Source organism: Phacochoerus africanus, chromosome 7 (assembly GCF_016906955.1).
Source record: "Phacochoerus africanus isolate WHEZ1 chromosome 7, ROS_Pafr_v1, whole genome shotgun sequence".
In the NCBI taxonomy this organism is placed as follows: Eukaryota; Metazoa; Chordata; class Mammalia; order Artiodactyla; family Suidae; genus Phacochoerus; species Phacochoerus africanus.
In genome coordinates, this window is record NC_062550.1 from 61866265 (window position 1) to 61892608 (window position 26344).

At 35.1% G+C, this 26344-nt stretch overlaps 1 protein-coding gene across 3 annotated transcripts in view; it reads right to left on the reverse strand.

Moving 5' to 3' along the window:
• The window catches only part of ATF7IP (activating transcription factor 7 interacting protein), a 122260-nt gene that overhangs the window by 84429 nt on the left and 11487 nt on the right, over positions 1–26344 (reverse strand). Inside the window, exon 2 of one of the 3 annotated variants that reach the window (XM_047787499.1) lies at positions 19121–19203. The exons of 1 other annotated variant lie outside the window; for it this stretch is intronic. Coding sequence is in view for 1 of the 2 variants with exons in the window: in XM_047787497.1 (XP_047643453.1) it covers positions 21305–21321 (17 nt within the window). In the remaining variant the exon portion in view is untranslated. Of the gene's footprint in view, positions 1–19120; positions 19204–21304; positions 21772–26344 lie in introns of those variants that run through there. One more of the 3 variants, XM_047787497.1, reaches the window with a different exon arrangement.

A 26344-nucleotide genomic window follows, 5' to 3' on the forward strand; every position in this document is an offset into this window, starting at 1 on the left:
TACATTAAAATATTTAGCTGAGCCTAGAGCCTCCAAAATTTAAAAAAGAAGAAAATGAAAGAAAGGGAAAAGAAAGTGGCTGGGGGAGCCCAAAGAAATACAATGACAAAATGCAATAAGCCACCAACCTCTTTTCAAGGGTTCACAAATTCAGATCAAAGACTTATTTTGGTATTTTCAAATACTTATATTTCTCCTCTAATTTTTAAATCATCCTTTAAAAGCTGAAATGAAGACTTTGAAAAGCTGTTCTACTGGAGAACATGAGCAATTCTACTGGAGAACAAGAGACATGTGATTAGCTACCTCATTGTTAATGGCATAACAGCTAACTCAGTAATATACTATGCAAAGAATAGGCACTAGGGACACCAGGAGAAAAGTCTGTGGGAAATAACTGAAACTTACTATGTTGGATCTTTAAGGGCAGGAGATAAAAAATTGAACATTTTCATCAAAGTCCTCTATCCCTGTAGACTTGGTTAACTATCATAACTACCAAATGAAAAAATGTTTATCCCAAACTGTGTTTTTCCATTCTAAACACCTCTAATAATTAAAAAATTAAAATTCAGAAAAGTATTAACAATCTAAATGGTTATAAAAGTTGTCACTTTTCAACAGAAACTGAAGAGGCACTCAGTATGTTTTAAAACTCATTCACTGATAAAAAGTAAAAATTAAGAACATAAAGATTGCTCTTTTGCAGTTCCTGTTGTGGCACAGTGGAAACAAATCAGACTAGTATCCATGAGGATGCAGGTTTGATCCCTGGCCTTGCTCAGTGGGTTGGGGATCCAGCATTGCCGTGAGCTGTCTCAGATGTGGTTCGGATCTCGTGTTGCTGTGGCTGTGGCGTAGGCTGGCAGCTGTAGCTCCAATTCAACCCCTAGCCTGGGAACTTCCACATGCTGCAAGTGTGGCCCTAAAAAGCAAAAATTAAATTAAACTAAAAAATAGAAAAAAAAAGATTGCTCTTTTACCTAATAACAGCTACTTCAAACCAATAAGAAACTTTATATTTAGTAGTAAAATCGTTAGCACAAGTCCGTGTGCCCGACACACAGTGAGGCCAAACAAACCAAAACATCAGGGTTTGGTGCAGAGAAAGGCAAAATAAGGGACGGGCATGGTTGGTTGTTGCAAACTCCTTGGTGCAGAAATCCTTCCTTCTTGCAGCTATCCAAGAGGTAGGTCATGATGTTCCTATAAACCTCTAACAAGATACATGTTACACTTCAGAGAGGAGCTAAAGCAGAAGATGGGGGAAGGGCCTCCCCTTCTCCAAAGGTCCTGCTTGGTTAGGATCCCCACCCACTTTTCTTTGATATTTCTTAATCTTGAGGAGAACAAGTGTTGGACAAGAAAACGAATAAAAGTTCAGATAAAGAGGTTTAATCATAAACTTGGAAGAGTTATCCACAGGATTCTGCTCAGTTTTACCAGCAGACACTCACTGCTTTGAGAGTTGCTGGTGGCACCTGAGTCTGACACAACTACTCCATTTTTACTTCCAAATGCATTTCTCACTTCAATGACCTAAGTAGATGTCACCATTAATAATTTTAGTCACTTTCCTAGACATAAAAAGATGCAACAATTTGGATGCATAAAATCTGAAAATACCTATTTGAAGGCCTGTTCTGTCAGTTTTTTCACAGAGCACAGAATGCCTCATCCCTAATGTCCACCCTGTATTTCTTTCAAGAGATGTTTAACTCCAGCAACGGCAGTGGCTACTGACCTAATCCTTGTAGAAGCAGATGACAAGTTCCAATTTTTAGCTGGCAGGGCCCCTTCAGTGTCATAAATTTGACCATGGTTTGGGGGACATTCCATGACCATTTCATTCCACAGTGCTAGGAATGCTCATTCCGAGGTCTGGCAAAGATGTCACTGATAGGCTACTCAGTGTGCTATTACTAGACTAAGTCTTATTTAACAGTAACCAAATTTCTCTGGCCCACCCATCTTACGAATCTCTTATGACCCAGGAAAATATTCCCTCTGTTGCTTCTTCCCACATTCCCAGTTAAATAATTACAATCATGGATCTCATGTGGAATATGCATTATCAGAGGCTCAGCCAAACATTTGTTAATGTAAGAAACAACAATCTTGTAAAACAGACAATTTAAGTTATAAGTTGTTACAAATATCTCCTGGTTTCAGAGAGGATGTTTTAATTTCTTCTTTCCTGCAGCCATTCACGGCTGGGCTAGGTCTGGATGTTCCCTGTGAGCTAAACAAAGTTATTTTAGTTTATCAACCATTGGGGCGAATTCCCTGAGATGGGCCATTATATATACTACAAGCTATACAAAGGCTAAACTAAAAGAAACAGATCTAATATGGAGTCAGATTTATTATTCCCTACTACAGTTCCCCACTGTCAATGCCCATTCCACAATCTTTTGGGAAGACTTCCTGCTGAACTGGGGCTATGAGGGGTGATTGTGGAACAGAATTGGTCAGCCTTGGGCTAGGAATATTTCTTAGAATCTTTAGTAAATAGCACAATTCTCTTTCCTTCTTTATCTACAATTATTTGAACCTGACTTAGCTCTGTTGTCGTCTACTTTGTAATTAAACTTAGGCGTTTGGTTCCAGTTTCATACTTACTAATTTTCTAACTGTGTCATAACTACAGTAGGTTCCCATGCTGTCCTACTGGACAAGATTAAAGAATTAGGTTGACTCACCCTTCTCCTCCAGCTACAACCAGCTACAACGAAGGAATTATCTGGGAGGTGGGCCTTAAACAGTATATGCAGACCTCAATTAACAGAATCAGAATTTGATATCCACTGAAATGATCTCTTTCTCTCTAAAAAAAAAATACCCTCATTTTAAAATCAAATACAGCCAAATTAAGATGAGTTTGTTTTCAAAATGAGCCCAATTAATTGATCATAATTTAAGTTGTTCCTTTAAATTACTTGTGCTGGAATTTTTCCATAAGGAGTCTCACAGTGAAATTGTAAGAGGCCTCTCAGAGCCAGGATAACCACGCCAAGGAACTGTCAGATTTCAACTTACAGGTTTGGGTGAATTCCTCCCTTTTATTGAGGTCTGCAAAATACCTTGAGTTTTTTGTTGGGTGGGGGCGGTTTGCATCTATTAGAAGGTGGCCTTCCTAATTTATCTAAAAAAGCTGTTGGGAATCTAAGAGTTTTCAATCTCTGGAGAGGTTAGGTAGAGAGAAAAGACAAACATGTCAACACTGCCCAAAAAGGCATAATCCACCAGACTGCTAGCCCAAGGGGAAAGATTTCCCCACATCTAGAAAAATACACAGATCAAAGCCAGTAACATCTCAGGGAAAACCAAAAAATCATCACCACATTCATCCGTTTACTCAGCCTTACATAATCAACCTCTCTTCGTAGAAGTTCTATGAAATCAGAGTTTTCTTCAGACTTTCAAAATATCTTACCTAGTTTAGCAGCATGACTTCAAAGCTATCAGAAACCTGTTTTTGAAAAAGATCCTTCTTGATAATATGGCAGTTTTACAAAGTATCAGCTTAACTGTCTATTAAAGACATTAAAAAAACAAGATTAAAGATCTGATCACAATGCTTCTTGACAAAGCTTATCCAAGTTGCTATAACACACAATATTTTAAAATATGTGAAATTATAACACTGATACCAGGACATATCCAAATTTCAGAAACCTTATACAATTTCTAGGATGTCTATATTAGTATAACCTTAGGAAGCTTATCTCTCATTTGACAGTATTTTCTGTGTAATTTAACATACCAAACAATCCTAGTTAAATACATTTTTTTTTCTGAGATGCCTCAGGCACCTGCTGAAATCCCAAAATTAGCTGAAATCAAAAGGACTTAAATCAGAATTTGATAGAAAGTTTGTGAAGAATATCAGTTTTAAAAACATTTGGTCAGACAGAATCATAGGTCACTGTGAATACTTAAATACAGATCACTCAAAGGCAAGAAAGTTCACAAACTATTATTAAGAGCAACATTCTAAGTAAACTTGTTCTCTTAGCAGAGAGGAACCAAATCTAGTCCTGACCAGTCTACTTTTAATAACAAAACCCATTTACCTAATTAAGCTTAATCTAATCTCAGCCTGACATACATAAAACTCCTTTTCTGCTCAAAACATATATGCCATTTTCCTACAATATAGTAGAATGTTTCCCTTATTATCTTTATTAGCTTTAATTACATATTTAGATTAAAAACTCTCAAAAACCTTAATTTTCTGGTGAAAACCAAGAAGCAAATAATTGTTACCAAAATCTGGAGAGATTACTTCAGACATTTTTAAAACATAATTATTCCTAAAGAGTTTACCTAAAAGCTTTTATCTCATTTGTTTTTAACTCATAAAATTTCATCATACCAAGTTATTTTTCTTGTTGACAAACTGGTAACAGATATAACAAGATTTTTTACTTCTATTACACCTAGGTGAAATCATCAAGCCAACTCTCTCTAAACTGCAGATGCAAAAAGAACCAGTTTGGGAATTTCAAGAGTTTCATATTAACCAATTTTCTCCAGAGTCTAAAGAATGTAGTGGCCATGCAGTGTTGAAAAAATCTTTTTCTCTCCTTCTAGAAGCATACTAAAGATCTCCCAGTGCTGCAAAACATATACTAGGGGGACTATCAAATGGAATAAAGCTTTGATTATCATGGCAGGTGTTATCAAATATCAAACAAACAAACATAATCTAGCATAATCTCTCAGGATCACAGTCCCCTAGCACCAAAAAGGGAGATTCCCATCCATTGCAATGGGAAAATCCCAACCAACACTCCACCACAGGCGAAACCCAATGCAATAATGAAAGATAACTGGTGTCGTCACACACGAGCCCCATTACCGAAGATGTCTCAACTGACAAATGCAAGTACAATGCACACATACACACTCAACAAAGAATCAGACAACGGGTAGCCTAGAAATTCCACTTCCATTCCCAGACGGAGGCCCCCAGGGCAACCTGGCTCCCTAAGAGAATGGACCACAAGTGGCTCAACCCAAAACAATACACACAAAACACAAACATCAAATAAGCTATGGTCACACAGAAAATCAGAAGAGGTGTAGTCTAAAATTCCACTCCCACTCCCAAATGGAGGAAACCTCCAGATCAGCCCAGCTTTCAAAGGAAAATGGGCCTAGGGTGGCTTCCTTCCCATAAAGGAAGCAGTCCAAACAGATGGAGACAATTCCCGGCTAGGACAAACTGCAGCGACTTAACCCCAGTGCTACTGAATGTGGACCACAGCTCTGAACATTTCTTGGCTCCAAACAACCTCATGCCATGGGCAGCTGGCGCCTGTCAGGATCTATCCCTTCAAGACCCCTGAAGTGAAGTGGGCTCAGGCACCTGCTGAGGGGTCAGAGAAAGGGCTGTGCCTGGCTGGGGTCAACCCACCACGGGCACCAACTACTGGCTGGCTTGCCAAAACTGTTAGAGCAAGTCCATGTGCCTGACTCAGAGTGGGCCAAATAAACCAAACATCAGAGTTTGGGGCAGAGAAAGGTTTATTGCATGGCCATGCAAGGAGACGGGTGGATCATGCCCCCAAAATATCCTGAACTCCCCAAACAAAAATTGCAAAGGATATTTAAAGACAAGTTGAGAGAGGAGCTTGGCTGATTGTTGAAAGTTTCTTGGTGCAGAAATCCTGTTCTTGTAGCTATCCAAAGAGGTCAGGTCACCATATTCCTATAAACCTCTGAGAAGATACATATTATACTTCAGAGAGGAGCTAAAGCAGAGGATATGGGGGAAGGTTCTGCCCCATTACAAAACACCACAGGCATTTCCATTAAAGGCAAAAACAAAAAGATAACAGTATAATCAATACTATTCTAGAAATCCTGACCAAAGCAGTAACACCTCAAACACAGGAGATATAAAGAAGAAAACAGTTAATTCAGAATAACAAGAAAAAGGTACCTAGAGATATTTACATGAAAAAAATCACAGATCTATGGAAACACGTGAAATATCAGAACTATGTTGGGTATATGACTCACTGTAGAAAAAATATCAAATTCAAAGGCACAGAAAGTACTACCAGTAACCACAAATTTTGAGAAATACTTGAAAGGTAAAAAGTATAGTGATATGAAATTAGTACCCAGAATAAAAAAGATTATCTATTAGCAAATAAAAAGGACAAAAAGTTCAAAAGAAAAAAATTAAAAAGCAATTCACAAAACAAGTATAAGAAAAAATGTTCAACTTCACTAATAATCAGGGAAAGACAAATAGAAAAATATGTTTTTATACATCTTACTGGCAACTATTTATTGTTAGCAATAATGCAGTTATGAGTAGCATCATACACTGCTGGTAGAAGACTTCATTGTCATAATCATTTTTAGGAGCAAATAAGCAGGAACTGTGTGCATCACTTTGACACACAAAGACACACTGACATCTGAAGATACACTAATAATATATTTTAAATGGTAATGTATCAGGATATCTACTGTGCACTGTATGTAACAGCAAAAAAAAAAAAAAAAAAGCAAACAAATTTAACATCCATCACTAAGAGTTAAAAAACAAAAAATACTGGAGAATCCACACTAAAGAATAAAAAACACTAATAGAAATTGAATACAAAAACAAAAAATTTTGAATGCAGTAAATCTCCTTTATGGCTGTGAATATTAAGTTTACCACAAGCAGCTACAGAACTCATTGTATGTACAGTACAAACACTGGGGCCAGACATACCACTTTGTATATTGGTACTATCATTTCCTTGTTACCTGCCCAAGATACTCATCCTCTCCTTGCTTCAGTATCTTTGTCTATGAAACAGAGACTATAATAACACCTGCCCTCATAAAAATGTTATGAGGAGCAAATGATAATGTAATCTAGAGAAGGTTCCTAGATATATAAGTAGTTAATAAATGTTCCTCGTTTTTAGGCAATTGTTTTAAAAAGCAAAATAATATATTCCTAAGCATTTATATGTGCAGGTAAGTGATTATTACAATCAGGAAAGATAAATGCCAAACTAGTTACAGCAGTTCACTTGGAGAGAAGACAATAAAATATAAACACAGACTTCCACTTACACTTGATATATCAGTTTCAACTTTAAAATGAAAACATATTTATGTGATTTGTATCTTAGTTAAGCTCATTTCACTTTCCTCAATCATGCTAATGTTAAACCTGGACAGCCGTGACAGCTATGAATGTGGACAGGGTAGTGACCCACAGAGACATTAAGCTTCAGAAAAGACAGGGAAGGGAGGCTACCATTCAAAATACAAATTCCCATCACATGCCAGGAGCAGCAAGTATCACCTTCCCATCCCTCACAATCACTTGGGTCAGCATCCACCCAGTGTAAAATAGGAAATCTCAAACATAAAAATGAGTGCAATAAAAAATGGGGGAGGGGGGTGTTTCCCATCATGGCTCAGCAGAATTGAATCTGATTAGTATCCATGAAGACACAGGTTCCACTTCTGGCCTCACTCAGCCAGTTAAGTATCTGGCGTTGCTGTGAGCTGTGGTGTAGGTTGCAGATGCAGCTTGGATCTGGAGTTGCTGCAGCTGTGGAGTAGGCCAGCGGCTATAGCTTCATTTTGACCCCAGCCCGGAAACCTCCATATGCCATGGGTGCATCCCTAAAAAGACAAAAAAAGTAAATAAATAAAAATTTTAAAAATAAAAAAAATTTTAAATGAGGGGAGTTCCCATCATGGCTCAGTGGAAACAAATCTGACTAGTATCCATGAGAACACAGGTTCAATCCCTGGCCTCAATCAGTGGGATAAGGACCTGGCATTGCCGTGACCTGTGGTGTAGGTTGCAGATGTGGCTCGGATACTGCATTGCTGTGGCTGTGGCATAGGCCAGCAGCTGCAGCTCCAATTCAACCCCCAGCCTGGGAACCTCCATATGCCATGGGTGTGACCCTAAAAAGACCAAAAAATAAAAACAGAATGGTGGGGGGGGGCGAGATTATACAAAGGAAAAACAGAAATCTAAAAGACATGAGGGATATAACCACAAGCAACAACTTTAATGGACTTTTGAGTTTTAGAAAGAAAGAACTGAGAAAAAAAGGAGAGAAGAAGAAAAAAAAATCCCTAGAGTTAAAAAAATGTTTTCCATAAAAATGCCTACTGATTACCAACATGAACTAAATTAAAACAAGAAAGAAAAAGTTTTTAACACCTAGACATATTGTGTTAAGATTTCAGAAAACCAATATAAGAAAATACTAATAACTGAGACGTTTAAAAAATCATTTTTAACTAAAAGAAATAAGAATTAAACTGACATCAGACTTGTCATCACCAATACTGAATGCTAAAATTAACAACAATATCCTCAAAGTTCGGGGGAAAGTTATTTTTAGTCTGGAATCCTACTGACAGAAAAATTAGCAATTGACAAGGATATTAAAAAAAAAGTTTATTACTTATGAGCAAAGACTGCAGAAACAGATTCTTGCTAACATAATTATATAAAGATATACTACAGATACAAGACAGCAAAAAACTATACGAAGAAACTCAGAGAAGGAATCAGCAATGTTTGACAAAACAAGTAAATCTAATGAGCAGGCTGAAATAACTGAGGATACAAATATTCTAATATCAAAATCCAAGATAATTACACAGTGGAAGTTAATGGACTTAAGGGTTATGGAATATGGCACAAAAATAGAGAAAACTATCAATCTAAAAATAACTTGGGTTTTACGCTGGGTAAAATCACAAAAATATTAATCAAATATTGCTATAAAAAGAGATGTACTTACAATAAAATAGAATAGAAAGATTGAAAACTAAGGAGTGGGAAATGATATATGTGGTATACATATAAAACCTATATATAACATAAAAAAGACTTCAAATTTAAAATCAAGTAATAGAACAAAAAGGTATTTCCAATGGATAAAAGGTATAATCCACTAGAAACATGTATCTCTGATATACCTTAATAACATTACTTCAAATCACATAAAGCAAAAACACATTTTAAAAATTCAGGAAAAAACTAATAAATTCACAAAGGTAAACACTCCTTGTTCTAAAACCTACAGAAGAAGAAAACAAAAATAATATAAAAAATGCATTTCTCAATTAATTTGCTAGAAAATAAAAAAATAAGTGTAATTATATGTCCAACAAATTCAGAATATGAATTTTTATGAACACAATCAACATACATTAATATTAACTATGCATGTCAATATTGGTGACAAGGAAATAATAATAAATACAGAGATTTACCCCCAAAAAACATTCACACACAAGGCCACATTCTCTGGCCATAACATAATGCAGTTAAATAAACAATAATGAAATGAAAGGGAACCTTATTGCCTTATAATTAATAAACTTTGGGCTAAGGAGAAAATCAATGGTGAAATAACAAAAACAACAAAGTATTAACAAAATACAACCCAGGGAATTCAACTCAAATGATACTCAGGAGAAAACCTTAAAGGCATAAATTAATAAAAAAAAGCAAAAACTCAAAAACACTAGTTAAAGAAGAAAGTTACAAACTCAAAGCAAGTAATTACAGTAAAAATGGAAAGTTATGATTGGAGAACAATAAAACACCAAGCAATCAGTAAAACCAAAAGCTGCTTCTCCAAAAAAACTACTGGGGGGCAGGGAGGAATACAGCTAAGATTATTGAAAGAAAGCATAATAAATAATATTAGAAATTATCAAGAAGATGTAAGTACAAATATACGGTAATACACTTGGTTCAAATATTCAAGCATATTAAATGTTATCAATAGAATACATAAAAAAGACTGAAGGATTTTAACTTACTGCAAACTCAATGAAATTCAACAGTGTGAGGTGGCTGCCAAACATGTCAATGCAAAGTTAGACTGCCAAACAGAAATACAAATCAGAGAAAAGGAATATTTCTCAGTAATACATTTAGTTCTGATCATTGCAGATAAAGAGAGACTTAAAAACAGTAAGAAAAACAAGAGGATGACCAGGCCAAAGAACGGCCTAGAACAGCATAGCGCGTGAGGAATAGCTGGAGAAATGGAGGATATTTAGCCTAAAAAACAAAAGGGAATTTTAATTGTTTTCTTTAAATAGTGCAGATCTGTCACATAAAAATGATACATAGAAAAAGAGACAGACACAGGGAGAAACAAAACAATGAAAGGCTGATTTTGTCTCAAAATCCGCAAATGTTAAATTTTTTTCAGATGTCCAACAAAAGAAGGAAATGTCTTATGAAATTAGAGACTCTCTCTTCTGTCATTAGAAAGACTGAAGCGGAAACTAAATAATTATCTTCAGGAGTACCAAACGGCAGAATCCTGTGCAAAGTGTGACGTTAGAACTACAGGACCACTTAGGTCCATTTCACTTTGAAGATTTTATGAGTCTACCTACACTGCTTGCTAAATAAATTGTTGATGCCCAAAAGGAACATTAAAAAAGAAAAACAAACCAAAAAACCCCTCAATTTTTATCTCCCAGATTTTTTTTTTTTTCTTTTTAGAGCCACACTTCTGGCACATGGAACTGCACAGGCTAGGGGTCAAATTGGAGCTGTAGCTGCCGGCCACAGCCACAGCCTCAGCAATGTGGGATCCAAGACGAGCCTGTGACCTATACTACAGCTCATGGCAACATCGGATCCTTAACCCACTGAGCAAGGCCAGGGATCGAACCCACATCTCATGGATACTACCAGGTTTGCAACCAGCTGAGCCACGACGGGAACTCCTCCCAGATTTTTGAATGGTGCACACTCAATCTCAATAGTTTCAAAGACCACACATCTTAATGCTCATGGCTTTTATTTTTGTCTTACATGCTCCCTTTTAGGTTTACTTGTCTATAAACAGAATACTTCTCTGTACTACTTTCCAACATCATTTTTTGCTATGACCCCTAACTCTTAATATCATTCAATAAATTCCTGTTTTTCAGTCTAACCCCATTCCTCTTTACCTGTACAGATGAACTAGTCAGTCTATATCAACTGTTATCCTAGCCCAATATTCTTCCAAACAATGGCTCAAAAGAAGTCTGAAAACATTTCCAAAATCTTAGATACGTGTGTTCTCCACACCAGAAGACTGAGCTTCTCCCCATCCAATAACAAGCACATCAATCAAAATGATATATTTACTATCGCCATTTCTCTAACTCCAGTGAAATTGTTTACTTAGAGGATACACATCCACAAACATATATTTTTATACTTCAAAAGAACATACATTAAAACAACCATTTTAAAAATCCCAAGCGACACTGTTAAAAAGCAACAGGAGAAAGTTTGTGCCCCTGAAACATGAATGTGCCTTCCATTACAGCTGGCCTCTGTTTTTAAGTACTTAACCACGCAGTAATAATAAATGGCCAACCAACTTTCAAAATCTAGAGAACTTAAGTCCCACCTAAAACTAACACTTCTAGGTTGCAGAAAGAACCTATTTAACTCCCAAGGAGACAAAGGCAGAGACTGCCTATTCTAACCATTTCTTCCTTCCTTTCTCTAAGCTAGCTTCACTACCCCTCTTTCCTTCACCAACTTACCTCCCTGTACTAACCCCCCCCAAATTACTGTATCAGTCAGTAATATATTTTATCACCAGCTATACCAATTTCTTTTAAACATTCATATCTTTTATAGTAATGATTATATATATCTTTATTTTATATAGTTCTTTATTACAATGAGATGTTTTGTACGCAACTTTTCAGGCATACAAAAAAAGAATAATATAACAAATGCCTGCATACCTTTCTCCTAACTGGAGAAATAAAATATTAAATCAATGGAATTTCTAATTCATACATTCATTTTAGTTTCATATTCTTAAATTCACTTTTTAAATGGTGATAAATTTAAATATGTGGAAATGGAAATATTCAGGGTGGTACTAGAAAACATGACCATGTTATATACATAACATTATCTACTGTATGTCAGTGAGCCACTTGTGAAAATACAAGCATTCTGAGCTTGGTGATGAAGTAAAAGAAGTACATTTACACTAAAACTTTATAGTTTAGTAAGGTTAGTAAGGTTACAAAACATCATTATTCTGTACGTACCAGTTGGTGTCACTACAACTGAGAACGCAGTAACAGGACTATAATGAAAAGAGATCTAAAACTGATTTCTGTGTAATATGAACATACTGGTATGCATGAGTAATATCCATATATGAAGCCCACTGTTCATTTCAATTCAAACCCGAGGAAAATTAAAGATAAAAATAATATTTAAAAAAAACAAAAAACAAATCCAAATGACATTCAGAATCTCCTGAAAATTAACATTAAACAATCTACCAATCCTGGTATTACCAAAACTAAAAACAAACAAAAAAAACTTCCCATAGGTGAGAGACAGATATAAGGCCTGAGAGGTTTGGGAAGGGGGAAGGGTTATTACAAAAAAAAGGACCTGAATCTCTTACCTGTGGGCAGCTTGATACTGTGAAAGACTTCCTCTTCTGTTAACCACTGCTACTCAGTTCATTAGTATAAACATTAAAGGCTAATACAGATTTCTAGATCAGCCTTTTTGAGCCTAAATTTCTTGTTTGGTTCATATTCATTAAAAAAAAATAGGAATACAGTAGATTGGCTACATATTAAAATTCCTTTCAGTGGTTCACATCTGTTGTGTAGTTTGTGCAGCAAACATCCCATCAACCACAAAAGCCAGAAAACATCAGACAGCATGTCAATGAAGCTCACAGAACACTCAACGTATACCTTCCAAAGGACTGATGCAAGTGAAGAAGCCTAGAATCAGAAGTCTTTTGTACTGCTTTCTATGCTGCCAACTAATAGGTCTGCAGCAACTGTGTGCAGTTAAGTGCCTCCCACATATTACCCAATAGTATCACTAGGCATAAATCTATAAAAGCAGAATAGATACTTGAAAAGCTTATAGCTTCTCATAATTACACATATTCATTGTCAATTGTGGAGGTCTCAGTACTCCTATTCTAATGCATCAACTCCGTTCTTTCAGTCCAAAAGGCTGCATTCTTACACATTCCAAACAGAAAATCCATGACACATATTATTTGCTGCCCTAGCACAGCCAGACTGCAGTTACAGCTAGCTGGCGCCAGTAAGAACAATTTACATAAAGCAGTCCTCATTTCATGACCAAACTAAAGAACACTGCTGAGTAAACCCTCCCTCATTTGTTCCCCAACAGGCACTGACTGGTTCTAGAATATATCTATAGTTATCTATTTACTAATATGATTAAAATCCAGGTAGTAAGAAAAAATTGACTTAAGAGTTCTTATATAACTGAAATTCTACCCCCACCACACCAAAAATATTTGTAACCCCCCAAGATATTCAAAAGCCTTAGTTTATTTGCAGCATTGACCAATATGATTATATATAAATACAATGATGGCTATTTTTAACAATCATTAAAAATATAAATTATAATTCTCATTAGCTAAAAGGTGTCCCCATTCTACTCAACAGCTGCCTTTCAAATTTTGTTAACTAGTCACTTAAATAGTAAATGATCATTAAATAGATGTGCTCTTAATATAGTACTGCTTTATGTTTCACCAAATAATAAGACAATACATCTTCAGGTATCACTATTATGATGGTTATATAATTCAATATATTTACTTACCACTAGTTAATACTACTAAAGCATGTGCTCAATATCAAAACTGAGGCATGACATATTAAAAATATCTACACAGGAACATCTTTTGTGTGGCATATTCTTTTTGAACCTAAATCATTCATGTATTTTTTTTTAAATTGGTCAGATCTGACTGAGCAATAATTGAGACATCTACAAAGTCCTTTGCTTAAGTTTTTTTAATAGTCACTTTATGATTACTAATAAGTAATTCTATATCTTCACTTCTATTTTTTCACTTATTTTATTGAGTATAAATATATTAAATTTCATTTTCAAATAATAATTGAGAAGCTATTTTAGTGCCATCTAAAATGGTGATAAAATGGAAAGATGTCTTTCATATGCTAACTGGGGCTTATCCAAAAGTATATTCCTTATTTTTTAATCTCATTTTCAGCTGTCTTAAAACATGGGTCTTAAATTATCCCTATTACACAATACAGATGATAGGACACTAAATCAAAGGAATAATAAAGTTATAGAGCAATAGGAATTGGTAGACTTCTATTATGTGGATAATCCTAAATTTTACCCAATTTATCTTTGACAAGCAGTAGCAGATCTCCTCAAACAACCATATTCTCTTTTTAGGATCTGTGTTCCACCAGCAGCAGATGAAGGGACAGGGACAAACATATAATAAGATGGTATAACTTCATATAGATACATTGTGTAAGTAATACTTGTTGGGAGAAAAAGTTTTATATCAAAAGGACTATTGATCATAAAATCTCAGAGTTGGAAATCATCTAAGTATTTATTCCTTCCAGTTTTAATTTTGCTTCCTCCTTCTCTTTCTACTTTATATATCCAACTTTTCGAATGAAAGTACTTTAAATCAAAGGACCTAAAATCCTTTAGTCTAGCATAAAATATATTGTTAATAACAAGTATTTAGATACTATTTTTTAAAGACAATTAAGTTAAAAAATCACCTGACAAAGAAATAATCATAAAAAGCTCAAATTCTCTATAACCTGCTAACAATGGAAGTTATCAATCTAGCTGAGTGCTTCTCAAACTCAGGATGGTAAAGAAACCAATGTTTTATTTCCATTACAGACCAATGCTCTTATAAAATACTCAATGAAAATGAATTATTTGGGGGGGAGGCATATAAAATAAAAATATTTTTATTACTTGATCTGATATAAAATTATTTTATCAAACTGATAAAAATTTGTAGACACTTAATTTTAGTTACCTAATGGAGGAACAGGAACAGATGAACTTATGAGACGTGACCTTGAATTGATCCACAGAACACATTTTGAGTAGAACTCACCTAGCTAGTCACTACTTATTCCATCCTACCGCCAGCAGTCTCAGTCCCTCAGTATTTTAACTTTCTCTATTAACTTCTGTCTTCCTGTTTCCCCTGTCCCATGTAAATTCCTTGCAGGCAAGGGATCTTGTACACCAGCTATCAAAATAGTGCCTGGCAAATAACAGTTGCATAATAAATATTAGTTAAATTTGTTGAAACAGTTGATCAATTTACAGTCCATTTTTGTTTTCACTATACCATGCTGCCCAAGCACAAATAAGAATCCTTGTTTTGTCCCCCTTTGGGTTCTTTAAAGTCTTTAACTTGAGATTTAAACATTTTTACTGTTAACTTAGCCAGGACCCGAAAAATTTCCTCTTCCTAAAGATCCCTTTCTAAAGTATCCAGTACCCCAGATTTCTCTCCAATTTCATAATAATTGAAAAAAGAAATAGAAAGAAAAAGTCTGGGCTGGAGAGAACCTTGTGAGGAAAAAGCAACCAAAATTTATTTATACTTAATTTCTATCATACACTGCACTAAGTACTTTGTATTTGTTATGCTCATTTAAATTCCAAAATAAATCCCATATGGTACTTTATCCCCATTAAAAAAAAAAAAAAAACTGAAATATAGCTGATTTACAGTATTGTGCTAATTTCTGTACAGCAAAGTGATGCAGTTATACATATAAACAGATATTCCTTTTTAACATATTCTTTTCCATCAGGTTTATCATAGGATATTGAATATATTTCCCTGGGCTGTATAGTGGAACCCTGTTTTATCCATCCTATATATTATAGCTTATATCTGCTAACCCCACTCCATCCTTCCCCCAAAGCCCTCCCCATTGGCAACAACAAATCTCTACTTCATGAATTTGTTTCTTTCTTTTTTTTTTTAAGTGGCTGAACCTATGGCACATGGATGTTCTTGAGCCTGAGGTCAAGCCACAGCCACTGCAGAAGCAACGCAGAGTAGGTATGCTGCAAGCCACATGGCAAGTCCCATGAATCTGTTTCTATTTCATAGATAGGCTCATTTGTGTCCATATTTTAGATTCCACATACAAGTGATATCATATGGCATTTGTCTTTCTCTTTCTGACTTACTTCATTTTGTATGATCATCTGTAGTTGCAGCCATGTTGTTGCAAATGGCATTATTTCATTCTTTTTATGGCTGAGTAGTATTCCATTTTAAAAATAAGAAAACTGCAGAGTTCCCATTGTGGCTCAGTGGTTAACGAATCCAACTAGGAACCATGAAGTTGCAGGTTCGATCCCTGGCCTCGCTATGTGGGTTAAGGATCTGGCATTGCTGTGAGCTATGGTGTAGGTCCCAGATGCGGTTCGGATCCTGCATTGCTATGGCTGTGGTGTAGGCCAGTGGCTACAGCTCTGATTTGACCCCTAGCCTGGGAACCTCCATATGCCGTGGGTGTGGCCCTAGAAAAGAAGAAAGAAAGAAAGAAAGAAAGAAAGAAAGAAAGAAAGAAAGAAAGAAAGAAAGAAAGAAAGAAAGAAAGAAAGAAAGAAAGACCGAAGTTCTGAAAATAAGCAACAGCCTCTCCTGTAATACATAATGCAAAAGACCTACTGAATACTGTAATAGTGCACTATACTTTAAGCATTATTATATACTTTTCATATAAACCTCTCTAACTGGGGAGTGGAGGAACATGAATTCACCTTGACTTGGTTTGATTCCAAAGTTCATATTCTTGTGTAACTCCTTACCTAGTCCAACCACTTCCTTCATTCAGTGGTCACAGAATGGCATTAAGAGCTTAAATAACTTATCTAAACTATACAACTACTTACTAGCAGCGGCAAAACAAAAATAATTGTTTCCAGACATCTATACTAATACTTGCCACTTTGCACATCATGATACTTGTATGTTGGCAAATGAAAGCACCAGGTCAGATGGCACTACTGGTCAGCAGTATGTGGTTTGCTTCAGCAGGGAAGGCAGAAGTCCACAGGCAGATGCAGAGGTAACTCCTCAGACTTACCTGGTGTTAAACACCCTCTTTCATTAAACTCAAACTTTCATTGAGTCAGTAAGCACTATTTTCATAATTTCCATATTCAAACTTTAATGGCCACTAATAGACTGTTACAAATTACTAACAGAGAAAACTTTGTGAAAGTTCTAAGCCAAGCAATTAATTAAAAATCTGTTATTTGAATAAACTTTAAGCTTTCTCCCAAATCACTTTCTCTTTTGGGAGTGAAAAATATGGAAAAATAGGAGAGTTTATGTTTCCTATACAAGTTAATTGCTTTTTCAATTTTTCACTGAAGTTTTCTCTCTAACTTGAAAGCCATTTTCCAAAAATAAGTAAAATTCCTTTCTCATTTCCCTGGAGTTACCAATGTCATGTTATCACATGAATGCTAAGAAGTTGGCTTTTAATTAAGATTCACATCAGATCACAATTATCAACTGCCATGTTTCATGGATCATCAAGGTAGTCTTCACATAGTTAAGATGGTGAATGTTATGTAAAGAAGCAAAATTTGAACAAAAATAAGTCTATAACGGCCTCTGAAATCATCTAGTGTTAGGAAAACTTTTTATCTAGTGTTAAGAAAACTTTTTATTAGAAACTTATTCATTCTAAGTGCTAAAACTTTTTCAATTTAGGCGAAAATATTTTACAGTTTATTTCATTTACCTGTTCAGTAAATTGCTTATCTTGAATATAATTTAACATTTTTATTCAATATCGTCATTAAGAATATCAAGTTAATAAAGATGTCTTTAATACAGTGACAACATTTAAAGAAAAGAGAATTTATTATCACATTAGAAGACCTCACAGAACTTAGATGTTTCTAATTAGTATTTTTTAATTGCTTCACTTTCAACCAACTGTCACTTTTTGCTGATGTCACTGGATCTCCTTCAATCAGCCACCTATTAGTCTAATACAAAAATCAGTATAAGAAAAAGGTTAGCAAAAGCGTCATACCTTTAAAGAGTAAACTGATTTTACATATGCTGTCTTTCCTACCAAATGAAGTACGCTAGATTAGAAGCTATATTTTAGATATTAAAGGCTGCCAACAATCCATCAAGTAAGATAGGAATTTAAAAGGAACAGTTTACTGGGGCCCAGAAGATAACATGAAGCAATGAAGAGGACCAGATGTAAAGACCCTATCTGAAGGAGATTGTAGCTTCTCAACTGTAGATTTTTGTTCAAGCAAAAATATATACCATAGCATCCAATCTTCTATTTTTTGAAAGATGAGACATCCAAATGTTTGTGTAAAATCTGACAAATTTAAATGTTAAGTGGAGAAGTAGGGCAGTGGTTAAAGGATAAAAGAAGTCTGTTAGCTGCCAGATTGTGGCAACTGAAAGAGAACTATAAAAGATTCTCATTTGTACTAAAACATATAAAACTCTAGTCCCTGAATTCAAGTCATCTCTCTAGAGACATTATTTTCTCACTACATGGTTGGAGGACACAGCCAGACTAGAACTGAAACATTTCTCCCACTCCTCTAATTCTGTAATGACAACATTCTATATTGGCTTTACTTAACAAATACATCTGCCACTACCCACATACAGCAAAGGATAGTTAATTTATCTAACAGAGTAGGGCCCAGCAGTACAAACATGAATCTATCATGTTACCAAGTGGACGTACTAATGTTAGTACTTCTTTGCTTCTGAGCATGAGTTCTATGAGAAATTTCCCATACTTTCTAAACATACCACAATCTCTAATCCAATCACATTTAATAATGTACATGACATTTGAGAAACAAAGAAACTGAAGAGCATTCAAATATTGCTGGAAAATTAGCATGCCAAATATCTGTGGATTATTTCCTGGTACTGTTCAGAAACATCATATAAACTGATCTTCAACATATCCTTACCAAATAGGATTTTTTTTCCTCAATTTTACATATGAATAAATAAGAGTAAGAAAATGGAATGAGTTGGCCAGTATAAGAATTAGCAATAATACACTGAGTGACCACAAAGTGTTGGAGTTATCCCATGTACAAGTAATAATCTGTGGATTCATCTTATGAAGGGGAGGGTGAGTGTAAATTTTATAGTCCACAATAGAAGGCAAGAAGAATGGATCATTAAAATTTCTCTGAGGTCCTACTCTGAAGGTTAACATAAATTGATCAATAATTTCAACCTACTTTCTCTCCAGCAATGAAGAATATCAAACCAAGTAGATGGCTGGCATTGCATGCAATTTTTGAAACACAGTGAGCTGTTCATACTATAAGAAGCAAAAAAATAAGAGTGATTAGAGTCACAGCACATTCACTTTCCTATGTCATACTCACTCCAGAGCACAACCTTACTGAAATGCATGACAGAAAAATCTCTCACATATACTGCATCTGTCACACATATTGGATTTGTTGTTCTTTTTCTCTTTCAGGAGCAGGCTCATATGTACATTTACATAAAGAAATGATCAGATTATGAGAATCCATTATTTCACACAACATAGTCCTAACAACTTTACAAAGTAATAAGTTAATGAAAGTAAAATAAACATTACTACAGCTATTGATGAAATTGAGCTAATGATCCCAAATGTATTTCAGACTACTGAACAAATAAATACTGATTAAGTTAGGAAAAACAATAATTTTGTTAAAAATAAAAATAAACTAAGAACAAGTAAAAACAATTTTGTGGCAAGGCAGCAATTTTAACCTGTTAAATCATGTAAATATAGATCCTATATACTACCCTCATGAAAATTTGTAAATCAGAAAAGAACACGAAGAATATATGTTCTAGAATACTTTTTTTTTTATTTCTATATATTCTTTTTTTTTTTTCCCCACTGTACAGCATGGGGACCCAGTTGCACATACATGTATACATAATTTTTTCTCCCATTGTCGTGCTGCATTGTAAGTATCTAGACATAGTTCTTAGTGCTAATAGAATACTTTTCAAACTAAATTCCAGTACCTTAGCACCTGGACTTCTACAAATAAGTGACCTAGATCCTGACACTAATAATAAGATCATAATTGTCATACACAATCTTGTTTCAAACTTTTGTTTTCATTGAAACAGCCTAATTGTTCTCATTTTATTAAATAAATATATAATTGTTATCCATTTACATTATAAAACAAGTGAACAATAACAAAATAGCATACATACACCTTTATATGCCAGGGTCCTTCAAAAGAATTTAAGGTGCAAAAAGTTGCTATTTTTTAAAAAGTTGCCATAGTTAGAAAGTTCAAAACTTACTGTTCTATGTCATATTAGTCAGGGATATATTCACAGCACTCTATTGACAAAGCTAGAGAAATGCACTATACCATGTAGAAAAAATTTCAGTAAGTCCTGCATGCGATTCAAACTTCAGTGCTTTAAGTATAACTAACTGTTCTGCTATCTAAAAGATGTGAATAAAATTTTCATTCCCTTATCTTTTGGGATCACGATGGACTTTACAATATCTCAACAAATGTTTCAACTTCAGAATGACGTTAAGAAAGCTTTTTGAAAAATTTTCAAACTAAATTTATAAAATTATTGAGTCATTACTTTTAAATATACCTCAGATTTTAACTAAGATGAAGTGAACATCATCAATTATCACTTAATTAACTCAAAAATTAAGATTTACTTCAGCCCTCTTGCATTAGAATACCTTAGATATAAAGAAGAGGTGTATCCAGACCTGGAAGATGTGAACTATTTCTAAATTCAAAATCTGAATCTGAATGCCAATTTAGGCAAAAAATTATTAGGATAAAAAGTCAGCCCCATCAAAAATATGAAAGAACTGGATGGCTGGGAAGAGGCAGCATAATGAGAAAGAAGTGGAACCCACAGTACCAAAAACCTCTAACAGCGTTAAAAAATACATTTTTTTCTTTCTATAACTATGATTTAACATTCTCCCCAGAAATCTACCAAACAATACCTTCAAAACACACACACAGAGAAAAACTGCAATCTTCATGCAAAACAATGCTTATTTATAGTTTCCTTTAAAAAAATCTATTGAGATAATTATATTGTTTTTAATTCTACAAATAAGCATCAAGCAAACTACAATATCCAACATAAAAGTAACGTTAAGTTAATCAGGACCAAAAAAAGCACACTGTGGTGATCAAATGTTCTGGCAATGACAGAACATAGGATGGTGAGAAATTATAGGAATTTAACCTTTGACCTCACCATCTTAATGTACTGTTTCCATAACAGAGGCTTAATGATTCTATCAGCAAACATTTCAACTTCATAGCAAGCATTAAGTTCACCTTCCTACATAGACTTGGTAAAATTCAAATGTTCTTAATTAAAATGTTCAGAGATGAAGAGTAATTGGTTCTTACCTTTGGTCTTGATGCATGTGACAAGTCTCCTCAGTGGCATAGTGGCTGCCTAAGCAGCTACAAAGACTAGATTAGCAGCCATTTTGAGACAGCTGCACTGTCTCAGTTGCACTAAAGTGTAATTAAGATGGCTGCAATGTGCACTCAAGAACTCACACAGTCAAAACTCAGCTATGTATCAAGCGAAGCCCCTCCCACTTTGTCAGCCTGCAGGAAACTGAACACAGACAAGAGCTAATGCATATACTGCAACAAACAATGCAGCTACTCAGAACACAGAAACAGAGACGGCAGCAAGCCAGTTTTGTAACATAATGCCTTTGAATCCTGACTTGCAATACAGAGTTTGGGCACATCCTGATCCCAGACAGCTTGAAATCCATGCCACATATTAGTAGTTACAGAGATAGAGCCAAATCACACATAGCAAACATCAGGGAATTAGCTTGAAAGCAAGCCTCCATTTCAGTCCAGAAAAAAAAAAGTCAAACTCTGCTCAAGGCCCTTTTTTAAAAAAATCTTTTATAGTACTTTTTACATGAAAAAAAGTGCCAATTTTTATAATTTCTAGAAAATTAAGATGTTTAAATCCTGATTGTCAATTTCCATTTATAGAAGGCTAATTAAAGATTTTCACACAGAATCTAAACCCCAAAATGCTCAAATCTAGCAGAACGGTTAAAGCTTGCAATCAAATTTTTGAATCTTGAGAATAACTTTAAATAATTGCTGGGGAGGATTTGAGACATTAAAGCTATGATGGCAACAAAGCTGATTTTGAGTAATCTACCATAAAGATAAAAACAATTTATTTTCTTCTGTAATCCAGATGGTCACAAAGACGTCTCCAGGTGAGTGTTTGGTCCCAGGGCAAATTAAATTTCATGCCCTGGCACAGACCTCCCAACATTTTGACATGGGTGAAAAGCAAATAAAAATAAAGAATTTTTAAACTCCTGGGGGAAAAAACAAATAGGAAGAACAAAAATATAAAATTCCATCTGAAAGTGGGTATATTAACAAGGCAAATTTGTTTTAGCAGTAACCAACCATCAAGAGAAGGACAAAAGCACAATAAGAATCTATTTGCTTGACAGCCACATCAGCTAGGAAAACCACCTTTTTCCTTCTCACTTGATTTACCTTCCTGAAATTTAGCACCCTGTGCTATCTTGCCTTCACCCACCACTAGATGTAGGTATTCATTAAAACTTGCTAAGGGTGTAAGGGCGTAGTAGAGGGAAAGCAAAAAGGAAACTGGCCCCATAAATTAATGACTGTTCAATCTGAGTGATGGGCATATGAGCTCATTGTTTCATTCTATTCTTATATATATGTGAAATTTTCCATGATAAAAGTTAAAACAAAATACTTAGCATTTAAAAGGTCCTTATTTATTCTCCACAAAGTAAACCAGATAACATATGTAAAAACTGCCCTAAATACTGTATTAGGGAACAAAGGTTATATTTGATCTAAGCCACATTAATTCTTCAAAAATATATAAGATTCTCTGAGGATGGCTCAAACCTATTTGTTAAAAGCAAGAGGTTGGTAAATTGGGAAAGATCTGAACAGGATAGACATTGCTGTAGCACTAGAATGTGGCTAAGGTTAATGGGAGGACAAATACCCAAAACATTTAGAACTGCTTGATGAATAGTTTCCAATATTCAAGGAGCAGATTCTTTTGGAAGCCTGTTGCACAAAGAATTAAATTATGTGACATACCTTCAGATGTACCCTGCTCCCCCGACTCCTAGGCCTCCTCCCCTGTTTTGCCAGATACCTTTCCAATATAAATACTAAGTACTTTTCAAAGTTTAGGCTTTCCTAGGCAAGCTAAGCTGCTGGCTACTGGCTAAAAGACTGACTTTTCACCCAATTTAGATTTCAAAATAAGAGACATAATCCTAAAGTTCCTCCTTATATCAGTCCTCCTCCAGCCACTACAATCATTTTACTACCAATTTACTACATTCTACTATCCCAAGGAACATAAGTCAATAAATATACTGATTGTCTACTTCACATCTTTAGAAGAGTAGAGAAGTACATTAATATAAATCAAGCCTTCAGATAAATTTTACATACATTGTTTAAACTAATTCTCACACTAACCCTACAAGATAGGTTTTATCTCCAATTCATGACTAAGAAAATATGCTCAGAGATTAAATAACGTCAGGCAAGTGCTAAGAGCACTTAGTCCAAGCCCACCGGAGCTTTGTCCAACTTTTCCCACATTGATTCTGTTTCTGCACATTGTGGAAACAATTTAGGAAAGAACAACGGTTAGGGTGCTATTCAGATAACTGGTGCCATTGCCAACGTTCCACTATCCCAAAGAAACTATCCTAGTTCACCCTAAATCCTATTCATGATTCAACCTAAATTATCTTACTACCAACAATCCTTTCCTTGCTCTCCTTTCTCCTTACTATGCCCATCCCCCAAAACCAGGTGACATAGCTCTCTCAAGATCTTTCATACATATTATCATTAGACTTAGCACATTTCATTATTTATATCTTTATATATGAGTTGTTAAAAGGCAGAAATCACATCTTAATTCATTTTCCGCTCACTTCCACAATGTGAAACACAGTATTTATTTGCTTAATAGATGGTTGGTTGAAATTAATTCCCAGTATTTTCATTTATACTACAAAAACCTCAGAAAATTCTACATCTTTCAGAACCTTCATTTTTAGAATCCCAACTCTTAATTTCTAGGAAGAATAAATCAGCTAAGTTTTTAGTCTTGACCTAAAAAGTTCTGCACTTCAAAACCCAACATGGAAAAAAAAATACTTTTTGTAGAGCCTTTTTCAGTTTTTAAAGTATTTTTATAGGCACTACACAGGAGGTAATGTGTGCTTAGAATAGCTGAACTCTGAAAAAAAAAGTCTCCAAAAAATTACAGAAGTATATAATTTACTTTAAAAAATTTAATATTACTAAGAAAGAATACAGCTTGATTATATAACGTCATAGACTAAAAAAATTTGTTTTAGGTAGGGTCAGTGTTAATAAACCTAATCATTGTTTATTTGTAAAAGCAAATACTCTTGGAAGGCATTTCTATTGTTAGGTAAACATTTCAATGATTAATCAATGTTTAGCTCTTCCTAAGTAAAACTAGAACTTTTATATAATTTTTTCATTTCACTCTTACAATGACCACATAAAATAAGAGTGCTATAATCTCAAATTTTTATGATCAGGGAATGTAATCATTTGCCAGGGGTCACATAAGTAGTAATGAAAAAGAATCATAAGAGGATTAATTTTGGGAGTTCCCTTGTGGTATAGTGAGTTAAGGATCTGGCACTATCACTGCAGCAGCTCAGGCCACTGATGCAGTGTGGGTTCAATACCTGGCTTAGGAACTTTCACATTCCCTGCACATAGACAAAAAAAAGAATTAACTCTGGTCTTCTACACTTTTTATACATCATCTATACCATGCTATTAAAAAACTTTGCACATGGAAAATATTGAAAATTCCATAGAACCTAAATAAAATGCTTCACTACAATGTGTAGAAATATACTTGGGAGTTCCTGCTGTGGTGCTATGGGTTAAGAATCCAAATGCATTGTTTGGGTTGCTGTGGAGGCATGGGTTGAATTCCCAGCCTGGTGCAGTGCATTAAATGATCTGCATTGTCATAAATGTGGCTTGGATTCAATCTCTGGCCCAGAAACTTCCATATGCCTCATGTTCAATCAAGAAAGGAAGAAGCTTTCATTCATTTAATTAATTCACTTTAATTACACAAGTTACTACCAACATTATACATATTAAAAGAGAAAGGGAATGTTAGACGGTTATTAAAACGGTAAACTGAAAACATCTAACTTTACTCCCTCGAATCCCACTAAAACCACATTAAAGGTATTTTTTTGAAGGCATTAAGTCCCCAAGAACAACAACAAAGAAAAAGTAAAAGGGACAATAGCTACAAAGATTTAGGGAGGTGGAAAATAAGCAGAACCACTGGCAACTAACTTAGTTCCCAAAACACCATATTCCAAATTGCACTGGAGATAAGAACCAGTTTGATTTACATGGCAACAATTTCAAAGGACATAGAAACTAGAACTAAGCACTTTGGAAATTGGGGTGAAGGGAACAAAGAGTAAGACAGTATGACTAAAAAAAGAGAATACTAGTGAAAGCTGTTTGTGAAGCAATAATATATGCTAGACGCCTTCACCACATTCCACTGAATGCCTGCTCTCCACAATCCTAGCAGAAGTCTGAAGACAATATCCACAGTAAAAAATGAGATTAGTATACCAAAAAGAAAGAGACTGAGTTCTCACTGAAGAAGAGAACCCACTCCTCTTCCTTCATTCATTTCCCAGAAATGCTGACAATCAGATCCTCACTCTCCATGTATGAAAATGGAAAACTACTCTCTGAAGGTATTTAACAAGCACAAGACACAAGGCCTTAAGGTTTTTGAAGCTCTCCAAAAATAACCCACCCAGTTAAACCTTTAATGAAGTTCAAAACTGACAAATTTAGATATTTTAATCAACTATTTGGGGGGGAGAAGGGGCACACTCATGGAATGCAGAAGTTCTCGGGCCAGGAATCAAACCCATACCTCGGCAGTGACCCAAGCCACTACAGTGCAACACTAGGTCCTTAACCCAATGAGCCACATGGGAACTTCTAATCAACTTCTTAATCTTCCACAACACATTATACAGTCAGGCAAGGGAGAGAAAGACAACTAAGAAAAATCTAACATACAAAGCAGAGACAGGGAAAAAAAATTAAAACATAAAGTAAAAGACTACACAGAGAAAACCTAAAAAATACATTAATATACACAGATATTAAAAGATGCTGCAGGAGTTCCCGTCGTGGCGCAGTGGTTAACAAATCCGACTAGGAACCATGAGGTTGCGGGTTCGGTCCCTGCCCTTGCTCAGTGGGTTAACGATCCGGCGTTGCCGTGAGCTGTGTTGTAGGTTGCAGACACGGCTCGGATCCCGAGTTGCTGTGGCTCTGGCGTAGGCCGGT